Here is a 24,478-nt window from a genome sequence, read left to right as displayed (position 1 = left end):
CCCCCCCCCCCATTTTTACCCTTTAACTCTGCAATAAAAATAATAGTTCCAGTAAAGCAGGCAAGGCAGTAATTTTTTCTTTTTTTTTTTTTGTTGTTGAACTGCATGTGAAAAGATGGTATTAACTGTGTGTTTCTTGCTCATCAGGTTTTAGTAGAACTCACCAGGCAAAAGAAAATTGAGGAAACAGTACTTGTGTTTGATGTAATGCACCTTGGGACAGAAGCTACTGTCAGAACCTATAATTTAGCTGCTGTATCTTATTTAAAGAAAATAAGCTGGGATTACTATGAAATTGGAGGTACTAAGCAATGGAAGAGAAGTGTACTTGTGTGTGTGTGTTTATCAGTCTGAAACTGTGCCTTTTCTGTTTATTGTGCTCACTGAAATCTAAATGTGATTCTAGTTTTCCAGTGACAGTACTGTCCATTGGCAGTGCTTGTCCCATTGTTACACAGCTTATGAGCTCTGGAATCCCACCATAATGCTTATTAGATAAATAAATAGCTTAGTGCTCAGCCTTTGGATGGAGAAGGGGTACAGACTTGCCCTTTTGGACTTAAAGATAAACAGGCATTCATATTTGGTGGTGCAGTGCATTTTAAGAAATGGTATTGAACGTTAATCCCTATCTTAAAGGCACAAATGCTTTGGTTCTCTGAAAGAGAAATTACCCTAATTCTTGTCTATTTCATGTGGTATGTTACAGGTAAAAAAGCACCCATTCATCTAATTAGTTCCTCAGATAAAGCTGGCTTAGATCTTCTGAAGGTGGAATATATCAAGGTATACATATACAGCTTCTTATATTTATTTGTAAAGCACTTTCATATATTATAAAGTCTTAAACCCACTATTCAGAGTTAGTGGATTGTTTTGAATCTTCTGAAGAGCACAGTTGGAATTAATTGAAGAGCACACTGGTTGGAATTAATATTAACCTTCATGTGAATTATCTTTTTCACAGGCTGACAGAAATGGGCCACACTTCCAGACAATTTTTGACAACACTGAACAGATGATTCGAGTGAGTGCTTTTGGATTTTACTGCCTATTTTCTTTTTGTTTGCTTGCTTGCAAAGGAGGGATCAAGAATGGTTTTTGGCCTTCCCGTTCCCCCCAGCTTTGCAGCAGAGATATGTAAAGAGTTAAAAAGTACTTGAAAGTTTTCATACAACTTAATATGAGCAGTATGTTAGTCAGTTTCTTAACTACAATGAAGGACTGTCTAGCTAGCTCATGTAGTTAAAATTCAAACTAATGTAAGAATGCATCTTCTCATGCATATGAGATGTGCAGATGCTGAATATAGGAAAATGAACAGGGGTCCAGAAGTCTTTCCTTGCACTGTCAAATCTGTTTGTATTGTGAGTGCCACATAATCAGCACTCTGTTGGCTAAATTTAATAAGAAGTCTAAATCCATCTATGAGTGATTTTTCTTTCTTTTTTTTCTTTGGCAGGGGAGGGTGGAGGGGGCATGTTCTGATTCTTCTCTCTGAAATACGACTTGGGAGTGATACTTCTTGTGATACTGCATTTTCCTCTCCCTCGTTTTTGTCATAGGTCTAGAATGAGAATTTGGTCTCTTAAAAACTATTACCATGTAGGTAAATGTTTTTAGACAGCAAGTACCTAACTTATGACTGTGGTACTAATGGTGTATTTTTGTGCTGGAGGTTTCAATCTAAGGAAAAAAATGTCTTGAGGAATTCTGGAAATAAACTACAGAGGGCTGCCAGTTTTCTATGATAAGTTTTTTTCCTTCCTTTATAACTTTATGGCATTATTTTTGCCTCCCATTTTTTGGTTTGAAAACTGAAGTATTTCATCTGCCGCCTAGTAGTTTTCATCAGAGAAGTGTAGTTAATACTGGAATCTTTTTTTTCCAAGAAAAGGTGCCTCAAGCCACAGCAGGGGATGACAGTTTTACTATTCCAGTGCTATGAGGTGGATATACATACTGAGCTGACTGTGCATGATATTTATACTTTACATGTATTTATACTTTATACTAAGAATCTACATGGCAGCCTTGTGCCACTTATTCATGTAGTACTGTGTTATTGCAGGAGCATTCAAGAGCAAGTCTGTGTTTGACAGAGCATATTGCTTGGGAAGACTCAGTCATGTTTTAGCTTAAACTACCTTACTCCAGGAGTATCTCTCTGAGTCATCTAATTAAGTTTTCCATTTATTTAATGCAGGTTTCCACAGTTTTTTGTTCACTCATTTAATGCTTCTAACTTAATTTTGTATCACTTTGCTTTTGTACAGAGGAGATTACAGGTTAACAGTTACAGCTGTTTGGTTGTTGTTAGGTTTTCTTATTTTCAAGGCTTTAGAGAAAGCTCTTTTCCTTTATCATCTGTGGCTGAGAACACATGCAGCTCTTCTGTTTCTAAGAAATTGTTATATTTCATTGTGTGCTTTGACACCTAAGTTGAACTCTTATACTTTTAAGTTATATCTTTTTTGTCACATGGAGTCTCATGTTTTCAACAGGTAGCTTTTTCATCATTGAACCTTCTACTGCATACAGAGGCCCTTATGTCAGCTGTCAGTTTTCTAACAGCTGTTAGTCCCTCAGGCAGTGGAAGCAGTGGAGACACACCAACTAAAGACAAAAAGCAAGAAGATGACACAATATTGAAGAAAGGTAGTTGTGTTTGTCAAAATGATGGTTCTGAAGGGATGTGTTGCATGCTGTCAAAATGATCAAATCCAGAGAAACCCAATTAGCTTTGTAGTGGAGGCTGAAGATCAAAGCTCATGTTAATGTGGCTCATCAGGCTGGAATATAGCTAACTACTGGGTGGATATAAATAACCTGAAAAAAACCCACTACTGTGAACCTATTGAGTTATTATGCTTAAAATAAGTATACTGTGCTATTTATGTCCTCTTAACCCAGCAATTACCCTGAATTTAAAAAAAGTAAAATGGTTCCAGTAGAGAGCCATCACTAGATGGGCATCGTACCAGACACAGAATTACAAGCAAGCGCTGATATATTGTACTCTTATCAATAGAGTTGCCTTCAGAGGAAGAGTTGTTGCTCTGAGATGGGATCTTACAGAGTTAATCATGGTAGCAGTGATGAAAGAAACTATAGGAAACAAAACTAAGTCATCTGGATGCCCCCCTAAAAGCCCCAAACCAAAACATCCCTTATATTCTCTTAGGAATTTAAGTGAAAATATGGCTTCTGTGTACCTTGAAAATCCCCCCTCTCTCATTTCTAGTGGCTAGACCTTCCAAGGATAAAGATGTCTTTGACTTCAAGCTTTTTGCCAAGCTGGATGCATTCTGTTTAAATATTTGTGATGAAAAAAAGAACATTGCAGAAATCAAGATACAAGGTATTGAACTCTTAGTTAGTTATAACTGATCTGGTAGTTTAGTTTCAAAGCAATTGATAATAATTGGACTAAAAATATTTAAGGTGTAAATTTACATTATGTAACTTTTTTTTTTTTTTTTTTTTTTAATTGTTAATTGTACAAACATGGCTTGTGGTGTTGGTTTCAAAGTCACTCTCCTAGTCTGCCATAATGGTTTGGCCTCCAGCTAGAAAAGCATGATATTCTTTAGGTCATCTCCTTCATGTTTCGAAGGAGTGTGATTATGAGAGACTTTTCATGTTGTCCTGAGCTTTGGGTATTTCTCTACTATGCCTGAATTATTTAGGATAAGAAACCCCTTGAAACTGCTTACTTTGGTTTTGAATTCCTAGGACTTGTTTTGGTTTCTTGTTCTGGTTTTGTTTCTTGAGTATTTTTTTTTTACCCCTTAGTGTGGTATAAACATTAAAGAATGTGTGCTATACAAGAATATGTAATACAGTTCATTAAAAGTTTTCTGCTTGCACCCTTCTCTAATTTATATTCACATAAGATTTTTGTATGCAGAAGGGTTGTATTTAAATACAGTGCACTAACATCTCATTAAAAAAAATAATCTCAGTAATTAACTCAGTAGCTTGGTTATTAAGAGATGAACTATTGTTTGACTATTCTTCTATGAATAGCAGTTCATTTCTTTGCAGACATGATTGATACTGAGACAGTATCTGGATTTGAAATTTTTCTATTTTGTTTTGTTCCAAGCTGTGGTATGGCCACATTTTCAAAGCTTAATGACAGCGCAGTGGATGGACTTGGGTTTGAACTCTAGACAATATGCTTATCTTCTGTGTCTGACTGATAAAATGCAAATAGTCTCTATTTCCAGAACTTAGAACATGTTTTCTGTATTTTGGTAGTTGGGGAACTACTTCTAATTATTCTGACTTGGATACAGGGAGGCTAAAATGCCTTGGATCAGATAGAGCTCTTTTATTTACAGTCCCTTCAACAAGGCATATAGTAACTGACTGACTTAATTTGAAAACCGAGAAGAGAATCAAGTGTGTTTAGGTATTTTTTTGTGGGTTTTAAAAAAATACTTGTTGAATTTAACAAACTATTAAAAAGAATGTTAGCTTATTGCAATGTATAACTTCCATAGGTTTTCTCACCTTCACTACTGGTGTGTGTGTCCCCAGTCTGAAAACGAGGGTTACTTCTGTTATGTGATGCTACTGTTTCTCTCTTTATGCCTTACAGGTCTTGATTCATCTCTTCTCCTTCAGTCAAGTCACACAGTATTCTTTGCCCGACTAAAGGACATAGTTGTCACAGATGTTGATTCAAGGACTCTTCATAAAAAAGTACTCAACTACAAGATATTAAGTTTTACTTGATTCTTGGTTAGTTTTGTGTGTATAAAAGTAAAATGGAAATACATATTCTTATTCCACTCTTCTTAAAACATTGATTTGTCACGAATACCTCTTTTCACATAAGATAGATGGTAAAGCATAGGTTTTCATATTAGAAGAATGGATGCCCCAAAAGATTAAAAAAATAATCTAACATACATCTGTTGTTAGGCTTGATGATATATTTAGCTCTTATGTTAAATACCATTTTAGAAGCTGCTGATGGCTGGTAGATACTGTTTCTCTCTTTCTAGGCTGTGTCGATAGTAGGAGATGAAGTTTTCAGTTTCAATCTGACGTTAGATCCATATGCCACTGAGGGAGAAGCCTACACTGACATGTCAAAAGTGGATGGTACCGTATCTTTGAAAGTGGGCTGTATTCAAATAGTGTACCTTCACAAATTTCTCATGTCTCTTCTGGTAAGTTTTTGCTTCCTTTGTACCTTCCTGCTGTGTTCTCAAATTAGGCTTCCTTGTTTGTGTCTCAGTGCAAGTGGTAACTGAAGTTTCTGAAGGAGACAGGATGGGCTTAATTTTTAGTGTGTACTATGAAAAAACTTGAAGCTTCAACTGGTTTGAAATTCAAAAAACTAACACAGTTCAAGCGGGTCACTTGCCACACTCTGCTTTGGAAATAGAGAAAAGCTTGGTGCTACTAGGGTAATGGGTTCAAACTTAAACAGGGGAAGTTTAGGTTAGATATAAGGAAGAAGTTCTTTACGGTGAGGGTGGTGAGGTGTTGGCACAGGTTGCCCAAGGAAGTTGTGAATGCTCCATCCTTGTTGGTGTTCAAAGCCAGGTTGGACAGAGCCTTGGGCAACATGGTTTAGTATAACATGTCCCCTCTGGCAGGGAGGTTGGAACTAGATGATCTTAAGGCCCTTTCCAACCCTAACTATTCTGTGATTCTACTAAGGTAATTTGGAGGTTTTGTGTTTACTGCCCTTTCTACCCTGGCAAAAACAGGAGCTGATCGCAAACATATCTGAGCTAACGTTAGAGACAAAACTTTCTGCAAGATTTGATGCTGGGAGAACTACAAACTAATCACTGTAAATATTTGTACCTTCATCAAATATCCTGATGTTAGCTTTTTCAAAGCATTAGTGAGCTTTCTGTCATTCAGTACTGCCTTTAAAAGGAATTAGTATTCACTGGGGGCAAAGAAGGAATCTAAAAATAATACTTAGATATGGATTTAAAATTAGTGGATTGTATTGGTTAGTATGTTTTTGACCCTCTGTTGGAGGTCATGACAGAAGGCACTTGGTTGTCTTTCCGCAGGGTAAAATTTAACACAGTAGGCAGCATAATTGGTTGTTGATGTTGGTAATGTTGATGATATAAAATGAGAGTAATTTAGGTTAGAAAAACATTTACAGACATATTTCCTTTCTCTTCAACTGCTTATTCTAGACCTTCTTGAACAACTTTCAGACAGCTAAGGAAGCACTGAGTGCTGCTACAGTCCAAGCTGCAGAGAAGGCTGCTACAAGTGTAAAAGACCTGGCTCAAAGGAGTTTTCGACTCGCGATGGACATTCACTTGAAAGCACCAGTTATAGTCATTCCTCAGTCCTCAGTTTCCCCCAATGCTATAGTAATAGATCTTGGCTTGATTAAAGTTCAGAACCAATTTAGTTTGGTGTCTCCAGACAGCAGTTCGCTCCCTCCAGTCATTGACAAAATGGATGTGCAGCTGACACAGCTGAAACTGTCTAGGTAAAGTGCACTTTACCATGTAACACCTTAGCTAACTGGTAATAATACTCTGTAGGATATTAACCTGCTTGCTTAGAAACCATGGTTGCTGATAGTATCAAAAAATTGGCTTTAAAATATTAACCTGTTATCCTAAGGGCTTAGGAAGCTGTGTAAGCCTAAAGAGATACTATGTTTGAGATTTTAAGATGTTACTTTGAAAATGTAGCATATGACTCAACTTCTAACTTGTCCACCATGTGTTTTGGTTTTGTTCCCCCCACTTTGTTTTAAGGACCACTGTGGAGACAGGTTTATTGCATCCAGACATTGAGATACTTCACCCTATTAATTTAAGCCTGTCTGTGAAACGAAATCTATCTGCAGCTTGGTTTCATGAATTACCAGTATTGGAGGTCACGGGGTATCTGGATACAATGAATGTAAGTCTTGTAAAGAGAAGGTGGTGAGAAGCTCGTGATAATTCTTAATATAAGACTAACCTTTCTGTTATTTCTGGATACAAAGGTGCAAAAGTTGTGTTTTAGGGATGTTGGTAGAGTTTAAGCTACCTGTGTTGAATGTGGAGGTTTGAAAATGTCATAGAAACCACCTGAACTGCTGTGTACATTTATGAAACTGGGATAAAGAAAAGAGAAAACTGTGAAAAGAAAACTGAAAGGGGTGTTAAGGAGTCTGGTTTATCCACTGCCAGAAGGCAGGACCAACTTAATTACTTTTCTAACTCCAGCTTCTTAACTTCCTGTCTCCCTTGAATGTCCTCAAGATAGTTGTGTTTTCTGGCAATTTGTATACTGTGAAAGAGAACACCAAATACATTTTGGGTGAAACTGGAATTTAAATATCATGAAGTAGCATGTCATTTCCACAAAAATTCTAAAAGCATAGATAGACTAAAAGGCTGTGATATATATTGATGCAACTTTAGAACCTCTTTAATCTCCTAATTCTTCAACAATAAAGGGTTAAAATAATTTCATTGTGTTATTTAAGGGGTGAATCTGCTGACAATAGACCTGTAAATAAGCACTCTGCTTGCCAGGAAACGTTGCTCTGGTTTGCTAGCTAGTGATAAGATTAAAGAATAATATATTTTTCCTGAGAACTGTGATCTGCAATTTTGTAGGTTGTGTTGAGCCAAGAGGATTTGAATGTCTTTCTCAAAGTGTTGACCGAAAACCTTGGTGAAGCAGAAGAAAAAGAAACTCTTGCAAAATCAGTACTGCAAAAGGAAGGTCAGAAATGGGATTTAGTTGTCATGAATATTAAGTGTATTAGCTTTCAGGAATAACGGAAAGCATTTATTATCTGGAAGGCAAGCTTAAATGCGAGAGTATCATGTTTGAGTGATAAACTTCACAGTGTTCATACTTTAATACTTGAAAAAAGTGGAAGCATTGTCTCAGAACTAGCAAAGTATTGAGACGTCAGAATCTTCCTGTTGCAGAACATGCTTCTATTTCCTTTGCTTGGTCTGAAGGTAGAGGCTGTGCTTGTGGAAATGTTGCTAGCTTATTTTAGGTGAACATAAGCTATCTGAATGAATAAAAGAATTGGATGTGTTTCTTGAGCTAGACAAATGGTGGCAATTTCAAAAGTTAACAAATTCATTAATGTTTCAGGTAAAACCAAAGAAATGGAGAAATCGGTTTTGACGCAGGATAAGAGTGTTCCAGAAGGAATGCTGCCTGAAAAGAGAAAAAGAACATTAAATGAAGATGTAGTCAATATGCTACTTAATTTTGAAATCAAAGAGGTACGTAAAAGGTATTGTTACTGATTCCAGTAACTGAATCAAGTCTATTTCATAGAAGTAGTGCGCTACGAAGTCCATTTTAGCTGCTTGAAGAAGATGGTACACAGCAATGAAAACAAACAAAAACCCAGAACCCTGATTCTTCAGCTGTTTTCTTTGTCTATATTATGTAAGATTATAGAATATTTAACATAGACAGTACATCTTATGGGGAAAACCAGACTTATTTTACATGTTTTGCACTCCCCTAGCCTTAATCCTTCATTATGCTGTATATGATTCTCTTGGTAACAAACCAGCTGAAATGAGCTAGAATCAGTATTTTTCCCTTAGGGATACTAAGTCTAAAGGTTAGGTTGTAGATGAAGTACTGGGAAAATGCACCAGCAATCAGTTCACAAAGATACTTATGCATAAGAAATCATCCCAGCATGTTTTTTCCCCTGAAGGTGTCTTGGGATACTTAAATGTGAGGAGCTCAGCATGGCCTCTTGTTTCTTCAAGAGTCAGGAGTCAGGCCAGATGACTTAGCTATGCAGGTTACTTGAAGTAACTGCAGGGTTTGGTTTTGGTTAGTGGTGGCATTCGTGGTTTTTTGGTTTCTAGTGGGGTTTTTTTTGGTTTCTAGTGTTTTGGTTTTTTTTTTTTCTCCTAAATCTGTCGTTGATTTTGTTCAATACACAATCTGGGTTCTTATTCTTTTAGACAGGGGAAAAAAAGACACTTTCAAACCCAGTAAGAGTTGCCTTCAAAGACCAGAAGCTTCCTTTTATCCCTAGGCGGCAAGAAAATGTATTCTGTTGTGAGTGATAGGCAATCATGTAAAAAAACATAGTTTTAAAGGGCATTAGAAATATTTGTTCCACAGCTGGAGTGCAAACAGGTAGCAAGTTGATAGCATTCCAGATTTTGGGGTTTCTCTGTTTTTGCAGAATTACAGTTGCAATTGTCTGATGAGGTACCTGTTAAGAAAGAACAGGTAGTTATCCATTGGGCATCACTAGTACATTTGGCAGCTTCTAGCTTTCAGAATTGCTGTCTTGGCTGTGAAGAATTTTTTTTAATGGTAGGCCTGAGGCATATTACAGGCTAGCCCGTGGTGCCTTGTGTTGTCTCATTTAATGTACCTCATGAACAGTTCTGTCTTCTTTAATACGGTTTTACACAGGCTTCACATGGAAATTTTTACTAGCATCTATGTTTGTGGACTGTGTATGTTGGGCGATTACTGTTAAATGCTAATTTGTTAGTGTACAAAGTGTATGCCACCTGATGATGCAGACAAAGTATTGACAAACCTGAATTCTTTAAATTCTCTGTGTGGTAAACTGTTAGGTGAGGCACTTCTTACTTTGCAACAAAGGAAGATGATTGCCTTATGAAATAACTGCATTGAAATCAACATTATTCATCAATAACTATATCTACTTCTACTTTAATTTTCAGCTACATTTAGAAACACAAGTTTTTTCTCATTTCCAGCCTTCTCATCATGTAATGCTTAAAACCTTCTATAAATTAAGAATTGTAATTTTGAAACTTTTCTGGCCTTAATTATTATTTGCATAGTATCAAATATTCAAGGATTGATTCACATTGCTGTTTTCTGGTGCCTTCCTTACAGACCAGTATGATTTGTAGTAACTCTTACTTCCATAATCAAAGTTTATATGTAGCACTGCATAGTGTCTGATTACGAAACTAAAGTAGAGCTTGACAAGATAAAGATACACTGTCAGGACAACAAAAGTAAATTCTAGCCAGATTAATAGACTTGGGATTTCTGTTTTGTTGTTAAAGGAGTTCAGAAATGATTGGTTGCTTGGCCAAGAGGAACAGAAGGGGTGAGAGGGGGGAATCTTTAACAAATGGGTGTTGTAGGTTCTCTTTGTAATTCAAAATGTCTAGATTAGTACTGCTTTTGAAGCCTAGTTACAACTGCATGCCATAGTATCTGGACAGCTTTACTGAAATAGCCAACTTATTTCCCTTTCCATATTTCAGGTTGTAGTAACCTTGATGAAGCAGGTTCAGAAGGAGAGATATCCATTACATATTCTGACTGTGCTACAGCTTGGAACTGAAACCAAAATTAGAAATCATGAATTGACTGCAGCAGCATATCTGAAAAAAATTATGGTGAAATGCACTGAAATCAATGGTAAGTCATCTCGAAAGCTGGAATGCAGTCAGTACAGTGTGTGCAGGCAGCTTCTGTAGCAAGAGGATAGCATGGTCATAAATAATAGAAACACAGCGGGAGGGAAAGGGCAAGAAGCTACATTCTGAATTAACTTAATGAAATGTCCTGTGTCATTTAGATTGAATTAATCTGTTTTACTGCTGTTGCTTGAGTTAGCTTGAGTTAATCTGAGTTAGTTGCCTGCTCTAAATAGGAAGGGTCATTCCTGAGAAGTATTCTATCTCCTAAGAGGGTTTTGATGAGCTTCTGAATCTGTGCTTTAAGACCAGTTCTGGCAACACTGGAGATCCAACCTACTTCCTTGATGGGTCAGGTAGCAATTCAAAGTGATATTGAAGTAATGACTGAAATAGCCAGCCAAAGTAGAATAGTATAGGATATAAAAATATATAAATTTTATAATATAAACCATAATATATATTTTTATAGAAATAGAAAAGCCTAAATACAGGAATGCAAAACTAAATACAGGGAGGCAAATAATTTTCTGATTTTGAATATTCATTCAGGACCAAGACAAGTTAGTTTTTCTAGCTTAATTAAAACTAAAATAAAATCGTTGTAGCATTTCACAAGGTAATGCTTAATCTACAGCTTCTCAGTGAAAAGAGGTGCTTACCTTGATTACTTCAGCAACAATAATATATAATTGAGAATTAGCATGGAGGTATTCCATGGAGTAAAGCTTGTGAGTGGAAATACTTTATGGCTTTATTTCTTTATTTTCAGACTCAAAAGGAGATCCCCTTTGCATTGTTAATTCTTCAAGTGAGACAGATGAACATCTCCTGAAAATGGAATACATTAAGGTTTCAATACCTTTTAACTAAGATTATATGGGAAGTAAAATAAGGCTTCCATACTCGGTCTGTGTTTTGGAGTTTTTTTCTGCTGGTTTTAAAACCTATAGGATTTGTATCTAAAGCTTACATAGGTCTTCTCCCAAATACCTGTTGTTTAACTTCCACACTCGCCACTGCTTCCATACAGTGCTTGCTTCATAAGTCAACACAATTACTGAAGTCACTGGTGAAGCCAAATGTTTGTATGCATTCTTCTCTGTTAACAGCACAGATTAGGGCCTTTGTGAAACTTTACAGATGAGAGAGCCTTTGCCTGTGTAAGTAAGTGATGGGTGACTCTCTACAGGTGGTAAGCACCCTTCAAAAACTGCACAAAAACTTGGGAAGCTAATAGGTTGTAGAACCAGTGGGCTACTAGTTCTCCTATCTATAATTGCATAAACAAGTTACTTTGTTCTGACAGACTGCTAAGCATCAACTGATCTGGTTTAAATACATCCTAAGTAAGAGAAAATCTTGTAACTGGCCAGTTGAATTGTCACAAAATATGTGTTATAAAATGTCACTGAGCATTTGTAAGTTCCCTGTTCTGGTTGCATTGCTTGTGTCCTGTATTTAGAGAACTTGTTTCTGCATCACTTTTCTTAGTTTTCTTTTGCAATGGGAATAATCCTTATACCTGTGTGTGCATGGTAAATTCAGTTAATTCAGTTAATAAATTCAGTTAATTCGATAGAGACTGACGTTGTGCTTGGGCTTATTTTTTCTTCCCTTAGGCAGATGCTGATGGACCGGATTTCATTACTACTTACGGAAGCACCAAGCAAAACATCAATGTGAGTAGTGGATGTGTTTAATTTGCTTTAAGCTTCTCAAATAGTAACAGCTGTGTGAACTGGTTAGTTGCTCACTTGTTTTCTCATAGAAGAGGAAAAAAAAGCCCCAAGAAACAAACAAAAACCCAACCCAAAACCCAGTCCCCCAGCTCTCTCATCATGAAAGCTTACTGCTTTATATTTAACTACTTCAAAGAGGAATCCAGGAGGAAAAAAGGAAGAGGAGGAGGATGAGGATGATGATGATTATTTTTTAACAGAAGTATTTAGTTGTGTTATTTTTTTTAACTAGAAACTGTACATTTTTAGCTAGTTAGAATTTATAAGGACATATTTCTAACTGAGAGCTGAAGGATATGTTTTATTTCTGGAGCGGTACACTTACTGGTGTGTGGAACTAAGGCCTTGTATTCCAGAGCTTGAAAGTTTGTAACAGTGAAATTGTAATGTGAAGTGACATGTCAAACAAGCATTTTCAGGTCATTTTGCTTTTAAATTGTTTCTTTTAAAGTAGTAGGGTGGGCAAAGCTTGCTTTTTAACACCCATATATGGAATTTGAAGTGGCTGGACAACTTCAGAGTCAGGAAAGTGACATCCTTAAATGTTACCAGCAAATGTTACCAGCATTCACCCAGAGTTGCTTTGGGCCAGGAGAAGTCAGCTAGCAGATGTTAGGTTTCAGTAAGTAATAATGGCTTGGAGTAGTTGCTGCTCACATACTTTCTGTTCTTATTGCAGATTCTGAATCTTCTTGTTGTTCCCTTCTATCATACATACTAACATATCTCTATATGTGGTTGGTTCTGGAGGTGTCAACCGAAGTGCTCAGTAGTTCACAATGAAGTGCAGCAGAACTGAGAGAGCTTACTGAAAAAGCATAATGACACAAAGCATCCACTTCTAGATTGGCACAGTTCCTCTATAGCTGTTTTAAGCTTCCATTCCATAGCTCCCTCATCTGTTCTGGGGCTTGTGTGGTGTTAATTTGGAGGAGATAGACAGTAAATCTGAGTTGTTATGCAATAGACTGCAACGAAATAACAATGTCACTCTTTCTTGCCCTCATTTTAGGTCATCTTTTCATGTTTGGATATAGTACTTCACACAGAGGCTTTGCTTTCCATCATGAGTTTTCTCACATTCAGTGTTCCATCAGGTGGTCTTCCCACTACGGATAAAGCATCATTCCACAAGCCTCAAATAAAAGAACAAGAAAAAGGAAGTACTCTTAGGCCAGGTAATGTGGCATTAGAAAGGCCATACTTTCGTTCCTTAACAGCCTCAAGCCTTTGGTTTCAGAATACCAGTTTGGGTGATTGCTGTCCGTTTTGGTGAGAAAATAATGTCATGGGGAAAAAAAAAGGCACCAGATACTTTTGCTGTTGCTTAATTTTACAGATACTCTTTACTCAATATAACTTTCCTAGGTAGTGGTGTGACTTTATAATAAAAGTTGAATAAATGATGTTGCAGTAACCAGTACCAAAGCCTTTCCAAAGCCTCAGTGTCACAACCATGTTACTTTCCAATCAAAAAAGTCTCAAAAGAGTGCTTCTGTAGCTGAAAATAAATATTCTTGAGCCTAGGGGAAGCAAAGAGAACTTCTGAACTGAAGGTTGTTGTGCTTATTTTAATGATTGGTACTGTAACCTTGAAATAGTGTGAGTTTTTTGTATGGAATCTCCTTAAGAATGTTTTGTCAGGTCCTGCGTGGTTGATTCTTGTGTTTGTAGCACTGTTTGGGAAATTCAAGGTTTTCTAGTCCTAGGGCTATTGGGATTGTGTTTACAGTGGCTGGCTGTTAGATGGTGTTTTCTGCAGGCACCTTTGATTTTACTGCAGAAACTATTATCACAGGAAGGAACATTTCTGCTGTGAGATAGTGTTTCAAATGATGAAATGTACACTGTATTCTGCATACTGTTGCATGAAAACTAGATACTAAAGAGGAGAAAAAGCGTCATCTTGATTGCTGTTTGCCTGTGTTAGTGGGTGACTATTGTTGTGCCAGAAGACAACTGTGTTAATAGAAGAATTGTTTCATGTCTTAACTAAAAATTAGGGAAATTTTTAGGGCCTAACTCCACGTTGCTTTTGGAATAGTTCATATAAGTACAGAACAAATAATCTAACATTCTTCTTGTGACTCTTGTGTTTCCTATCCAGTGTCTGGTAATGCAGCCCATGATGATATCTGTGAACTAAAACTCACTGCAAAGCTAAATGCATTCAGTATTACAGTGTGTGATCAGATCTGTAGCATTGCAGACATTAGAATACAAGGTAAGGGTATCAGATGAATTGCCTGTAGCAAAAGATACATTGTTCCCCTCCATTCATTCCCTTCTGAAAGGGTAGTGTGTGTGCATCGTAGATGTGTCTAACGTATGTGTGAATGTATTTTCATTGTATGGTATGATTGCAATTAAATATTTTAATAAAAAAAATCCTGCAAGGGAAGAAAATGCTTGACACTGAAAAAGAGGGTAGTTAATTTCTAAGTGGAGCAAACTTAAAAGGTATGAAGGCACTATGTTATAAATAACACAAGCTCCCATTTTTTTACTAGATAAAGTTGGGAATTTTTACTCTAAGAGTCAATTTATGCTGGCAAATCTATTGTGTGTAGTAACGTCATGACTTCTGGGCTTAGCATTGGTTGTTACATGGTAGAATGCTGGTTTCTAAGCTATTCTTGTTCTTCACAGGCAGTAATAAATAATGCTTCTATTTTAAAAAGCTGTTGACTTTACAAATTGCTGTCTTCTTCCTTTTGTCTCAAATCAGGAATGGATGCATCTGTAGCTATGAAACCTAAAAAGATTAAAGTGTTCTCCAGACTTGAGGACATTGTAATTACAAATGTTGATCCAAAAACAATCCATAAAAAGGTGATGTGATGTGCAAATTTTAAACAAAATTACCTGGTTCGTTATTTAATGATAGCACTGTAGTTGGTTTGTGGTGTTGTTTAATACTAAGTACGATGTAATGTACCAAATGTTAAGCAAAGTTTCATTGGTAATTTGCTTTACCTCAGGGTAGCAAAACATGTTTCCATTCTTCTTTTTAATCATGTTTGCGTTGATGTATTTAATTGTGTAGCATGGGTTGAATATAAAATGGGCTGTAGATAACCAAGTGCGAAGAGACAAACCTTTTGTGCCTAACATATATGTATGTCCAAGTATTACTGATAAGTTGCCATTAATCTTTTTGTAGAAATATTTCTTGTTTGATAACCTAAGCAATAATTCTATCACAGGTTACTGTGTGGCAGTATTAACTATATGCACTTAATCTTCCAGGCTGTCTCCATAATGGGAGATGAAGTGTTTAGATTTCACATGTCACTTTATCCAGATGCTACTGCAGGGGAAGCCTACAGTGATATGTCAAGGGTGGATGGTAAAATGTCTCTGAAAGTGGGCTGCATCCAAATAATTTATTTACATAAATTCTTTATGTCTCTCCTGGTAAGTCATTAGTTTCAATTCTTTTCTTGACATTAGAAGTTTTTTAAGAAAATAAAATGCAGTCAGCTCTTTGTAACCGGTACCTTGTGGTGAGCTCTGTACAAGCTCATAGAATTATTTTGCTGAAGAAGTGTCACTTAAGTTGAACTGCTTTATACAAGAATGACAAATAAAGGGAAGGATGACAAAACAAGTACTGAACTAAGCTGATAGCTTCAGTAATATCTTAAAAACTAAGTAAGCAAGCAATCTCTTAGCTTGTGCATGATTTCAACCTTTTTCTGGTGTGAAACTTGCCTGGTTGAACTGGATGGTTTGTATTTCTGTCAAAGCTGTATTATTTTTCTTAAGTTTGTTTTGCCTGGGGCTTGCCTTTTTTGCAAGGCTTATTTGCTCTCATAGAACTCTTACTTTTTTTCACTACCTACCAACAGAACTTCCTAAACAATTTCCAAACGGCACAAGAAGCCCTGACAGCAGTCACTGTCCAGGCAGCAGAAATGGCTGCTTCCAGCATGAAAGACTTTGCTAAAAAGAGCTTCCGCCTCTTAATGGATGTCAACCTGAAAGCTCCAGTTATAGTTGTTCCTGAATCCTCAACTTCATCTAATGCTTTGGTAGCAGATCTTGGCTTAATCAGAGTTCAGAATGAATTCAAGCTGGTGTCTTCAGATGAATCTTCGCTTCCTCCAGTCATTGACAACATGGATGTGCAGCTAACTCATTTGAAATTATCAAGGTATACACAGGCTTTTCTTCTGAGTAGAAAAGTGTTCATATGGAAACTGGGCCCATGTTCCATGTGCAGAACTGTTCTATTATTTAAAGATGATACGTGATAAAAACATACTAAACCCAAACACCCATCTTCCTCACGCCCCAACTAAGTTTAGGAGTGCTTTTAGATAGGGGCAGGTGTCCACAGTCTCTAAAGCTTCATGGGAAGAAAGGAATAATGGGACAGTAATTGAGTTCATCTTAAGTGCATACCTGGGTATAAGTGCGTGTAAACACACATTATTATTAATTATGAAAATAAGTATACCCACAATTCTGCTAGATCAGTATGATATTATTTGGGATTCTGTAGGTACTAAATGTGTTTCCCCTGCTGCTTCTGCTGTCTTTTGTAGGTGTGTTATATCCACAGATTCTCAACCAGATTCTGAAATTCTGCATCCTGTCAGTTTGGCTTTACTGGTCCAGAGAAATTTAGCAGCAACGTGGTATCATAAAGCACCAACAATTGGTATTAAAGGAGACTTGAAACCAATGCAGGTAATATCATGGCAAAGCAGAGCTGCATCAAAAGTTACATATGTTCTCAGAACAGTGGTTAGCCTAGTGAAGGAGCTTGTGAACTCATTGCAATTTGTATTTTTTTACAGAGTGTTAAAAGACTTCCAGCTTGACTGTCTAGTTTATAGATGTTAAGAGTTTTGACACTGTGTAATGAGTAGTTTTGGTGTAGCTACAAGCATTCCATACAAATGGAATAAAACCTATGTTTATTTTTCTGGGTGTCTGTTGGAGCTATCGTTTGACTCAACAATCAGTAAATTCCTTGTGGTTATCTGTTGAGTCAGCATTTAAAATCTAGATTTTAAATTGTTTTATCTGTAATTTTCAGGTTAGTGAGTGGTCAGTAGATTTATTAGAAATGGGAAGGGTAGATGTGGATCTCTAATGTACAACAGGTCAAATTACGGTTGATGTGTTTGCAGAGGGTGGGTTTTACTTTCTCTCTTCCTACATTAACCATACAGATTAAGTGGGTGAAAATGGGCCTTTCAGTTGTTCATGAGCCCTAGTTCATTGCTCTATCTGTGTTGTGGCCAAATGTGGCACTGTGAAAATGTAGAAAGAATATCTGAACACTATGTGTGACTGCATCTTGCTACTTGATACTGCTTATTTTTTTTTCACGCTCATTTATAATTGGATTCAGATCCATTAACTCTTTAAAAGCCTACTTTAAAAGAATGACAATTTCTTTAGCATATACAATGTAAATCTTGACATGAATGTAATCTAGTAATGTTTCTGGACTGCTTAATTGTTGTTAAGTGCTTATGATCCTCAATTACTCATATTTTTAGCAGGCAAAGAGCTTTTGCAAGACTGGAAAGTGTTTGTCATGTGGAGTGTTAGTTCTTGTTGTAACTCCTGTTCCTAACAAGTAACAAATGGTATTTTAGGAAAAATGGGCAAATTATTTAGGGTGATTTAGCCAGGATCATTTTGACTAGACAGCTTGTGTACGGTGGAAGCAGCATGTTGTTTCTTCTCAACATTTGTGTACTGTGTTGGAAAGAAATACTGTCACTAAAAATGAAATTGTGGGTTTATCACTTTACAGATTGCGCTTAGTGAAGAAGATCTAACTGTTGTCATGAAAATTTTACTTGAAAACCTTGGAGGGGCTTCTTCCCAGCCAAATACTGTGCAAGAAAACATTGAAGATACACAGATTCTTAAAAAAGGGAAAGTTCTAAGTAAATCGGATTTCTGTGAGGGTATGTTCAATTCAAAAGCTGAGCATGTTTAGGCAGAGGGCTGTTTCCAAATTCAAACATTCATCTGAAGCACTTATATGTGTGTGAATCAATTCTTGATTGTTACACGTGTATTGCGTACATGAAAAGTTATGAATAAGAATGTATGACCTACATGGAGTGTGAGCTGTTGATGGTCAGAAGCTTTTGTAGCGTGTTTTTTGTGATTCATCTTTTATAATATGATAATTCTTCAGTATAGCAATGACTTTTATAAGTTGCATGTGGTTTGAAAAAGAAAAAAGCCAAACCAACTATGTTTATGCACAGTTATAACAATTGAGGATGTTATTAGTATTCAAATAGTGTGTAATTGTAAACAACGTATATCTCTGGATGAAATACTGTTAACACTTTGTAGAAGTCTTTTTATTTGTGTCCAAAACTTAACATTCACAATGTCAAAAAGCCTACTGTTCAGCCAATATTTGTTTTCCTGTAGTATGAGAAGGAACTGGAAGGACGAGTAGTGCAAACTCCTTGAGCACTCTTGGTACTTTCTGCAGTTGTTCATTAAAGCAAATTAAGAACGGGAGTAAATTAATGACAGGTTTCTTTCAAGGTTCTTAAGCCACTTTGTGGTGGGTAACTTTACATGCATTGAATAGAACAAAATGATGTTGAGTAAATGAGAGTGTGGGTTGTTCTGAATGGTCTCACAGATTTGAAGCTTTTCCTCCTTTTGTGACTTTTTGTTCTTAATTAAAAAAGAAACAAAACAGCAACAGCAAAGCTCAAACGAACAAAAAAGCAACAAACCAGCAAAACCACCAAAAAAACACCCCAAACTTGCTGTTGTAAAGAAATGTAAAACTGTTTTCTTTTCACTGACAGGTCCTCCTCTTGCATCTGGAGAAAAAAGTGTTTCTGCAGTTCAGTCTTCCATGGAAAGTTACACAACACTTAAATTTGACTTTAATTTTGAGTCACTTTCGGTAACTCTCTACAACAGTGATACGAATCAGGTTTGTGGCAAAGCTTTTATCGTATAGGTGGGGTGGGGAACTTGGGCTTCTTCCATGGACAGAACTCAGGAGAGTAAACCAGAGTTTCATCGGTTGTGCTGGCTTTGGAGTGCTTGCTTTATGGAGCTTATGCAGTTTATCCTGGAACTTTGAGGTTTTATGGGCACAGAATGTCCTTAATTTGCAGGATGTAAGTGCATTTCTAAAAATCCCACTGAAAAAAGGCAATAAACCAACCAAGAAAAAACACCCAGCATTTGATTTGGTCATTCAAACCTTGATTCCAGTTATGCAAACAAAACAGAATGTGTGCATGATGCCTATATAAGCAGATCCAAGGTATACATGGCCAAAGCTTCCCTTCTGCATATCTCTGAGTGTGAGCAATAGTGAGAATCTTTTGTGCGCTGAAAAGAGAATAGAAAGGTGTGCAGTGTTGGCTTGGTTTTGACTTCATATGCTTTGTCCATATGGGAAGGTGCTTGCTTTTTGAGTCTTGGTACTGCAGCCCAACTTGTATTTTCTGTTTTCTCACTGAGGTACTTTAAACTAATTTGTGTGATTGGAGAGATGATGACAGCAATGGTCCTAATCAGATCCTTAAATTCATGGATCAAAATGCATGTGGCTACCAGCAAGGGAAGCATGCTTGTTACTTTGTTCTGTGATAACTAGTCCTACTATTTCTCATTATGTAGAAGTCTCTGCTTTCGCTGCATAGTGACAAATTACGCCTTGGTGAACTTCGACTGCATCTCATGGCATCATCAGGAAAGATGTTTTCAGATGGGTCAATGGATATTAATGTTAAACTCAAGGCATGTACCCTGGATGATCTTAGAGAAGGAATTCAGAATGTGACTGCAAGGTAAGTGTGAGTGCACACAAAATGAAAAAGCTTCATGCAGCTTTTTAGGAAGACTCTTTCCTTGTTCTGTAATTGCTTCACATGGGATTGATAAAACTTCAGTTTAGACTGTTTAGTGTAGTAGGACTGTCAGTTGTTGCCTGTCATACTGTGCACTAAAGCAGTAAATGTAGCAATGAAGAAAAACCTTGGGGATAAAATGATTCTATGAATATGTCGTTTTAGTAACATTAAGAAAGTTTCTTCTTTTATACATTGAAACCAAGTTATCCAGAACAAAAAAGTATCTATCTGGGATGACTGAATCATAGAATGGTTTTGGTTGGAAGAGACCTTAAAGATGACATAGTTCCAACCCCCTGCGTGGAAATATTACAGTAAACTGTGTAGAACAGCTGAGTAAAGAGCAACCAGCCTCAGCTGGAGATATTTGTGCACTGCGACTTTAGTCTGATTGGTACCACGTATGTGCCACATACGTAGGTCCAAAACTGTAGTACACATTTTAAACTGAAATTACTCTGGAAGTGTGTACCCTCTTGTTTCTGGAGGAAACAGTGATTGCTTATGTTCTAATTCTTATTAATAAATGACATGGGGATTAAAAAATGGCACTACTTATGCACCCTTGTTTTTCTAGATCTGTGTGTTCTGGTGTTTGAAGTATTTCTTACTAAACTTGTTTTCTAGAATGATAGACAAGAAAGACGACACAAGTGACACATCTATGATAGATATAAACTACAAACAGGATAAAAATGGAACTGCAGTCATTGCTGTCCTTGACAAGCTGTACATATGTGCCAGTATGGAGTTTTTGTTGACAGTAGCAGATTTTTTCATTAACTCGATGCCAGCATCCTCAACTGAAAGATCTGCACAGTTGCAATTAAAGCACGTTGCTCCTGGAAAATCCAAGCCAGAAACAGGTCTGTAAAACTCATTTCCACCTCCCACTGCTGCAGCTTCCCTCCTTTACAGACTTCATAGTGAAAATAAATCATCCTCAGGTCTTTAAGATGCAATCTTGCTGTCAGACTTAAGAAATGAGTTTATTCTTCATGATACGCAAATTGGCCACTGATACCATTGTTTTAAGCAGTAGTAGCTGTAAGACTGTTTAGTGGAGTTGTGCTCTTCAGCAGAGCTAAATATAAAAAAATCACTCATGCTAGATAGGATTTTTACCAATGTAGTATTGCAAAGGAAGCATCTTTTAGGATAAAAAGTGCCATGTATATAGCAGTTAAGGAATTAAAAAGAACAACTTAGTCTTGGGACTATCCAAATGTGTTACTAGCTGCATCTAGCTTGCATTGCTTTTCATTTAGTGCACCAAGCCTCAATTTGGCACCTGTTCCATTGAATAGATGTGATATCCTGATACTTCCAGTAAGTGTTAGATGTGAGCAACCCATACAGTGAGTCCTAGTGTGCAGGAGGGTCACACACCGCTATAATGCCTGTCACTGAGAACCAAAGTGACTTGAGTCCATCACTAGATTAGAGAGTTTTGCTTTTAACTTGGGTACATATGTTAAGATTCTCTCCTTCTGTTTGGAGACCAAGTGTTCAGACAAGAAATTGTATATTGCTGATTTGGTTTCAATTAGTAAATCTTTGCTTTGAAGAAGTTAGTTACTTTAGGAATTGAGCCAGAAGATAATTATTTCTAACTTGGCTTTGTAGAGCCAGTGCTTAGGTTGACTACAGCATATAGAGCTAATACTGTTTTTTTACAATGTTGAAACAAACAGCTTCAAAACAAAACTTCTGACCAGTTTCCTGCTCATTTCTGAACACTGTCCTATCAGTTTCAGCAATGTATTTCTGTAAAAATGGAGACATTATTTGTTAGGTTTATACCTCTAAATTATGTAGCAATTTTCATGCATGGCTCAGGTATTATGTGCATAATAATGCTTTCAAACATTTTATATTCAGTGGGGTTTTTTTACTTTGCAGAAATTTCTACATGGCCAAATATGACAGTAAAAGCTGTGATCATGGATCCAGAAATTGTATTTGTTGCTAATTTGACCAAGGCTGATGCCCCTGCCTTAAAAGTTTCCTTCCAATGTGATTTTTCTCTGACATCTGGAAAACTTGCACAAAGGATGACTGCTCAAGTGAAGGGCTTCAAAGTGTTGGCCTGTGCTTTTCTCAAACCAAAACAAGACAATAGTGTTACAACGGTAAGAAAGAATGTTGTTACTCTGAAATGTGTTATTTTATGGAATCAGCATCCCTTTGCCCTATTATGGGGCTAAGAAGTACAAGACCATTAGAAAAGCTTAGATGCCTGGAATTACATTGATAATCAAATCTCTTTTTCACTCAGGTGTTATGGCCATGTTCTTTGGTCATGGAAAATATGGTGCATGCCTCGGGGATGCAAACTGTGGTAGTAACAATAGAAGAACTTACTATAAAGGTAAGATTATTGAAACTGTCTTTGGAGGAATGGGTGTTTCTGAAGCTGTAGCTTGGGGTTTTTTTAATTTTACATATTGCCATTTAAAATTTCCATTTTCCCTATGAGCTGAATGCCAGAAATGGTCATTTATCCTTTTTAATGCTGCTCTGGCTTGGAAAAAAATTATTACATGTTCTTTGTTTTGTCAAATTCTTGGCAAGAAAAGGATTAATCTAAATACTTCAGATACTGGGCTTCTTCCTACCAGTTTCTTCCAAATTTATGAAACAACCTTTCCCACTGCTGCCACCACCACTGCGTTGTCTCTTCAAGGGAGACTTGTAAGCAGAAACACACACACAAGTGCATGTAAATTTAAGGCTGTTAACGTGATTTCCAGAATAATATACAATGTGAAATACATTGTTCTTAATAGGTAAATTAATAATTGTGCTTATAGTAAAGGTCTTTCTGAATGCAGTTTGCAAATTCTCCTATAAACACCTCACAAGTTGCATTTGTGATCTGAAAAGGTGGTCAGTGATCTTAAACTGCAATAAGTAGTACATTGTTTCTAAAGCAGGAAGCTTTTGACAGGTGAACTGTACTGCTCTTTGGAATGGTGGTGCACGTAGGTCTGCAAAGGTGCTTTCTTGAACACCTTGAAGGTGTTAAAAATACATTTGCATTTTACAGTGCAGTAGGGAAAAGGTACACACAGACTGCTGTGATGGCAGTACCACCTATCAGTAAAAGTGAAATTCCAATCTGAGAATTGTGTTCTTGGCATTGTGAGGGAGGAATTGTGAATTTTTATTTTTGGAAAGGAAAATAAGAGAAAATCCATGAACAGATTCTGTTTCTTCATCTTGGAATTGAAGTTGCATCTCTTATATGGGCATTTAATGAAGAACTCGAGAGTTATTTGCCATTTCCATTGATATCTTTTATATGCTAATCAGTTTTAAAATGTTTTGAGCTGTAAGGGATTTTTTCTACTTTGTTCAAGATCTCACCAATAATTCTGAATACAGTAATGACCATTATGGCTGCCATAAAACCCAAACCAACAGAGGAGGATTCCAGAGGAGCAACTGAAGTTCCTGAGAATCTGTGGCAAGTGAAACCTATAGACGAGTGCAATGCTTGGTTTCTTGGTGTTGATGTAGCCATGGAAGCAACGGAAACTTTTACGGACCATGAACATATTTTGAAACAGGAGAAGTTTGACATTGTAGTGAAGTCTGTACAGATCACCTTGGAATGTGGTTTGGGTCATCGTACTGTCCCTTTATTGTTAGTAGAATCTGTGTTTTCAGGTGTCCTTAAAAACTGGTCCTCGATGATGGCGGTCACTGCTGATATGTCGCTGGAGGTATGTAGAACCAACTTGTTAGCAGTTTACAACACTTGTGCATGTTTCATAACGTTCAACTGTTTAGTACACTTTAAATGTGCTAAACTGATGATAGATTTAAATTGTGATGCTCTTTGGAGTTCTTTAGTAGTCAGGCAAGAATGACTAAGCATAATGTGGTTTTTATAGAATCTTTGCAATCAATGGTAGATTCTAATGGCAATTGCTACTGTGGAATAACCTAGTCTGCCGTTGTTATCTATTGTATTTGCATGTTCACTTCTTGCTGTAAGAACAATGAACTTGGCTTAGTTGACTATTCCCATTTATCTCTTACTGACCACTCTTTTGTTTCTCTAGCATTGTGTGTATTGGCAAGATAGAATTTGCAGTCTTTTCTCAAAGTCTTCTTTGCAGCTTCAATTGTAATCACATCATACTTATTTTGCCAGCTATTGCAACTCTTTTCCCCAAGATATGGTAATTTGAAGATGGTATAAACCTCTTACAGAGGCAGCATGTTAAAATTTCCTAAAACAAGATGTGCAGCTGCTCTGTGTGATAGATTAACTATATCTTTCGCTGCTAGATGTGCCTATCATAATAAGCTGTGGAGAGTGTACGCCTGATCACATACAAATGGGGAAAGTCACTCTGCTTCCAGAAGGAGAAAGGCTGTGAATTATAGGCTATGAGTTAGATGAATTGTTCCAGTGGACCAGGTTTAGACTAAAGTTTTCTCAGCCTAATTGTTATTT

The 24,478-nt window shown here is 36.8% G+C and overlaps 1 protein-coding gene across 1 annotated transcript in view; it reads left to right on the top strand.

Moving 5' to 3' along the window:
* The window catches only part of VPS13C (vacuolar protein sorting 13 homolog C (S. cerevisiae)), a gene marked incomplete at its 5' end in the record, with an annotated part of 66,447 nt that overhangs the window by 10,330 nt on the left and 31,639 nt on the right, over positions 1-24,478 (top strand). The window contains 27 exons of the mRNA XM_010023165.1: positions 148-322; positions 719-786; positions 968-1,027; positions 2,505-2,658; positions 3,245-3,361; positions 4,607-4,710; positions 5,016-5,183; positions 6,180-6,484; positions 6,759-6,906; positions 7,611-7,719; positions 8,107-8,240; positions 10,245-10,401; positions 11,173-11,252; positions 12,023-12,082; positions 13,155-13,320; positions 14,250-14,366; positions 14,871-14,974; positions 15,392-15,559; positions 15,994-16,298; positions 16,693-16,837; positions 17,919-18,075; positions 18,949-19,079; positions 19,778-19,947; positions 20,638-20,876; positions 21,913-22,142; positions 22,289-22,381; positions 23,373-23,738. Coding sequence (XP_010021467.1) covers positions 148-322; positions 719-786; positions 968-1,027; positions 2,505-2,658; positions 3,245-3,361; positions 4,607-4,710; positions 5,016-5,183; positions 6,180-6,484; positions 6,759-6,906; positions 7,611-7,719; positions 8,107-8,240; positions 10,245-10,401; positions 11,173-11,252; positions 12,023-12,082; positions 13,155-13,320; positions 14,250-14,366; positions 14,871-14,974; positions 15,392-15,559; positions 15,994-16,298; positions 16,693-16,837; positions 17,919-18,075; positions 18,949-19,079; positions 19,778-19,947; positions 20,638-20,876; positions 21,913-22,142; positions 22,289-22,381; positions 23,373-23,738 — 4,230 coding nt within the window. The remainder of the gene's footprint in view (positions 1-147; positions 323-718; positions 787-967; positions 1,028-2,504; positions 2,659-3,244; positions 3,362-4,606; positions 4,711-5,015; positions 5,184-6,179; positions 6,485-6,758; positions 6,907-7,610; positions 7,720-8,106; positions 8,241-10,244; positions 10,402-11,172; positions 11,253-12,022; positions 12,083-13,154; positions 13,321-14,249; positions 14,367-14,870; positions 14,975-15,391; positions 15,560-15,993; positions 16,299-16,692; positions 16,838-17,918; positions 18,076-18,948; positions 19,080-19,777; positions 19,948-20,637; positions 20,877-21,912; positions 22,143-22,288; positions 22,382-23,372; positions 23,739-24,478) is intronic.

This window comes from Nestor notabilis, unplaced genomic scaffold (genome assembly GCF_000696875.1).
Source record: "Nestor notabilis isolate BGI_N333 unplaced genomic scaffold, ASM69687v1 scaffold7951, whole genome shotgun sequence".
NCBI lineage: Eukaryota > Metazoa > Chordata > Aves > Psittaciformes > Psittacidae > Nestor > Nestor notabilis.
The sequence above is the reverse complement of the archived record's forward strand: the minus strand, read 5'-3'. Positions and strand labels throughout refer to the sequence as shown.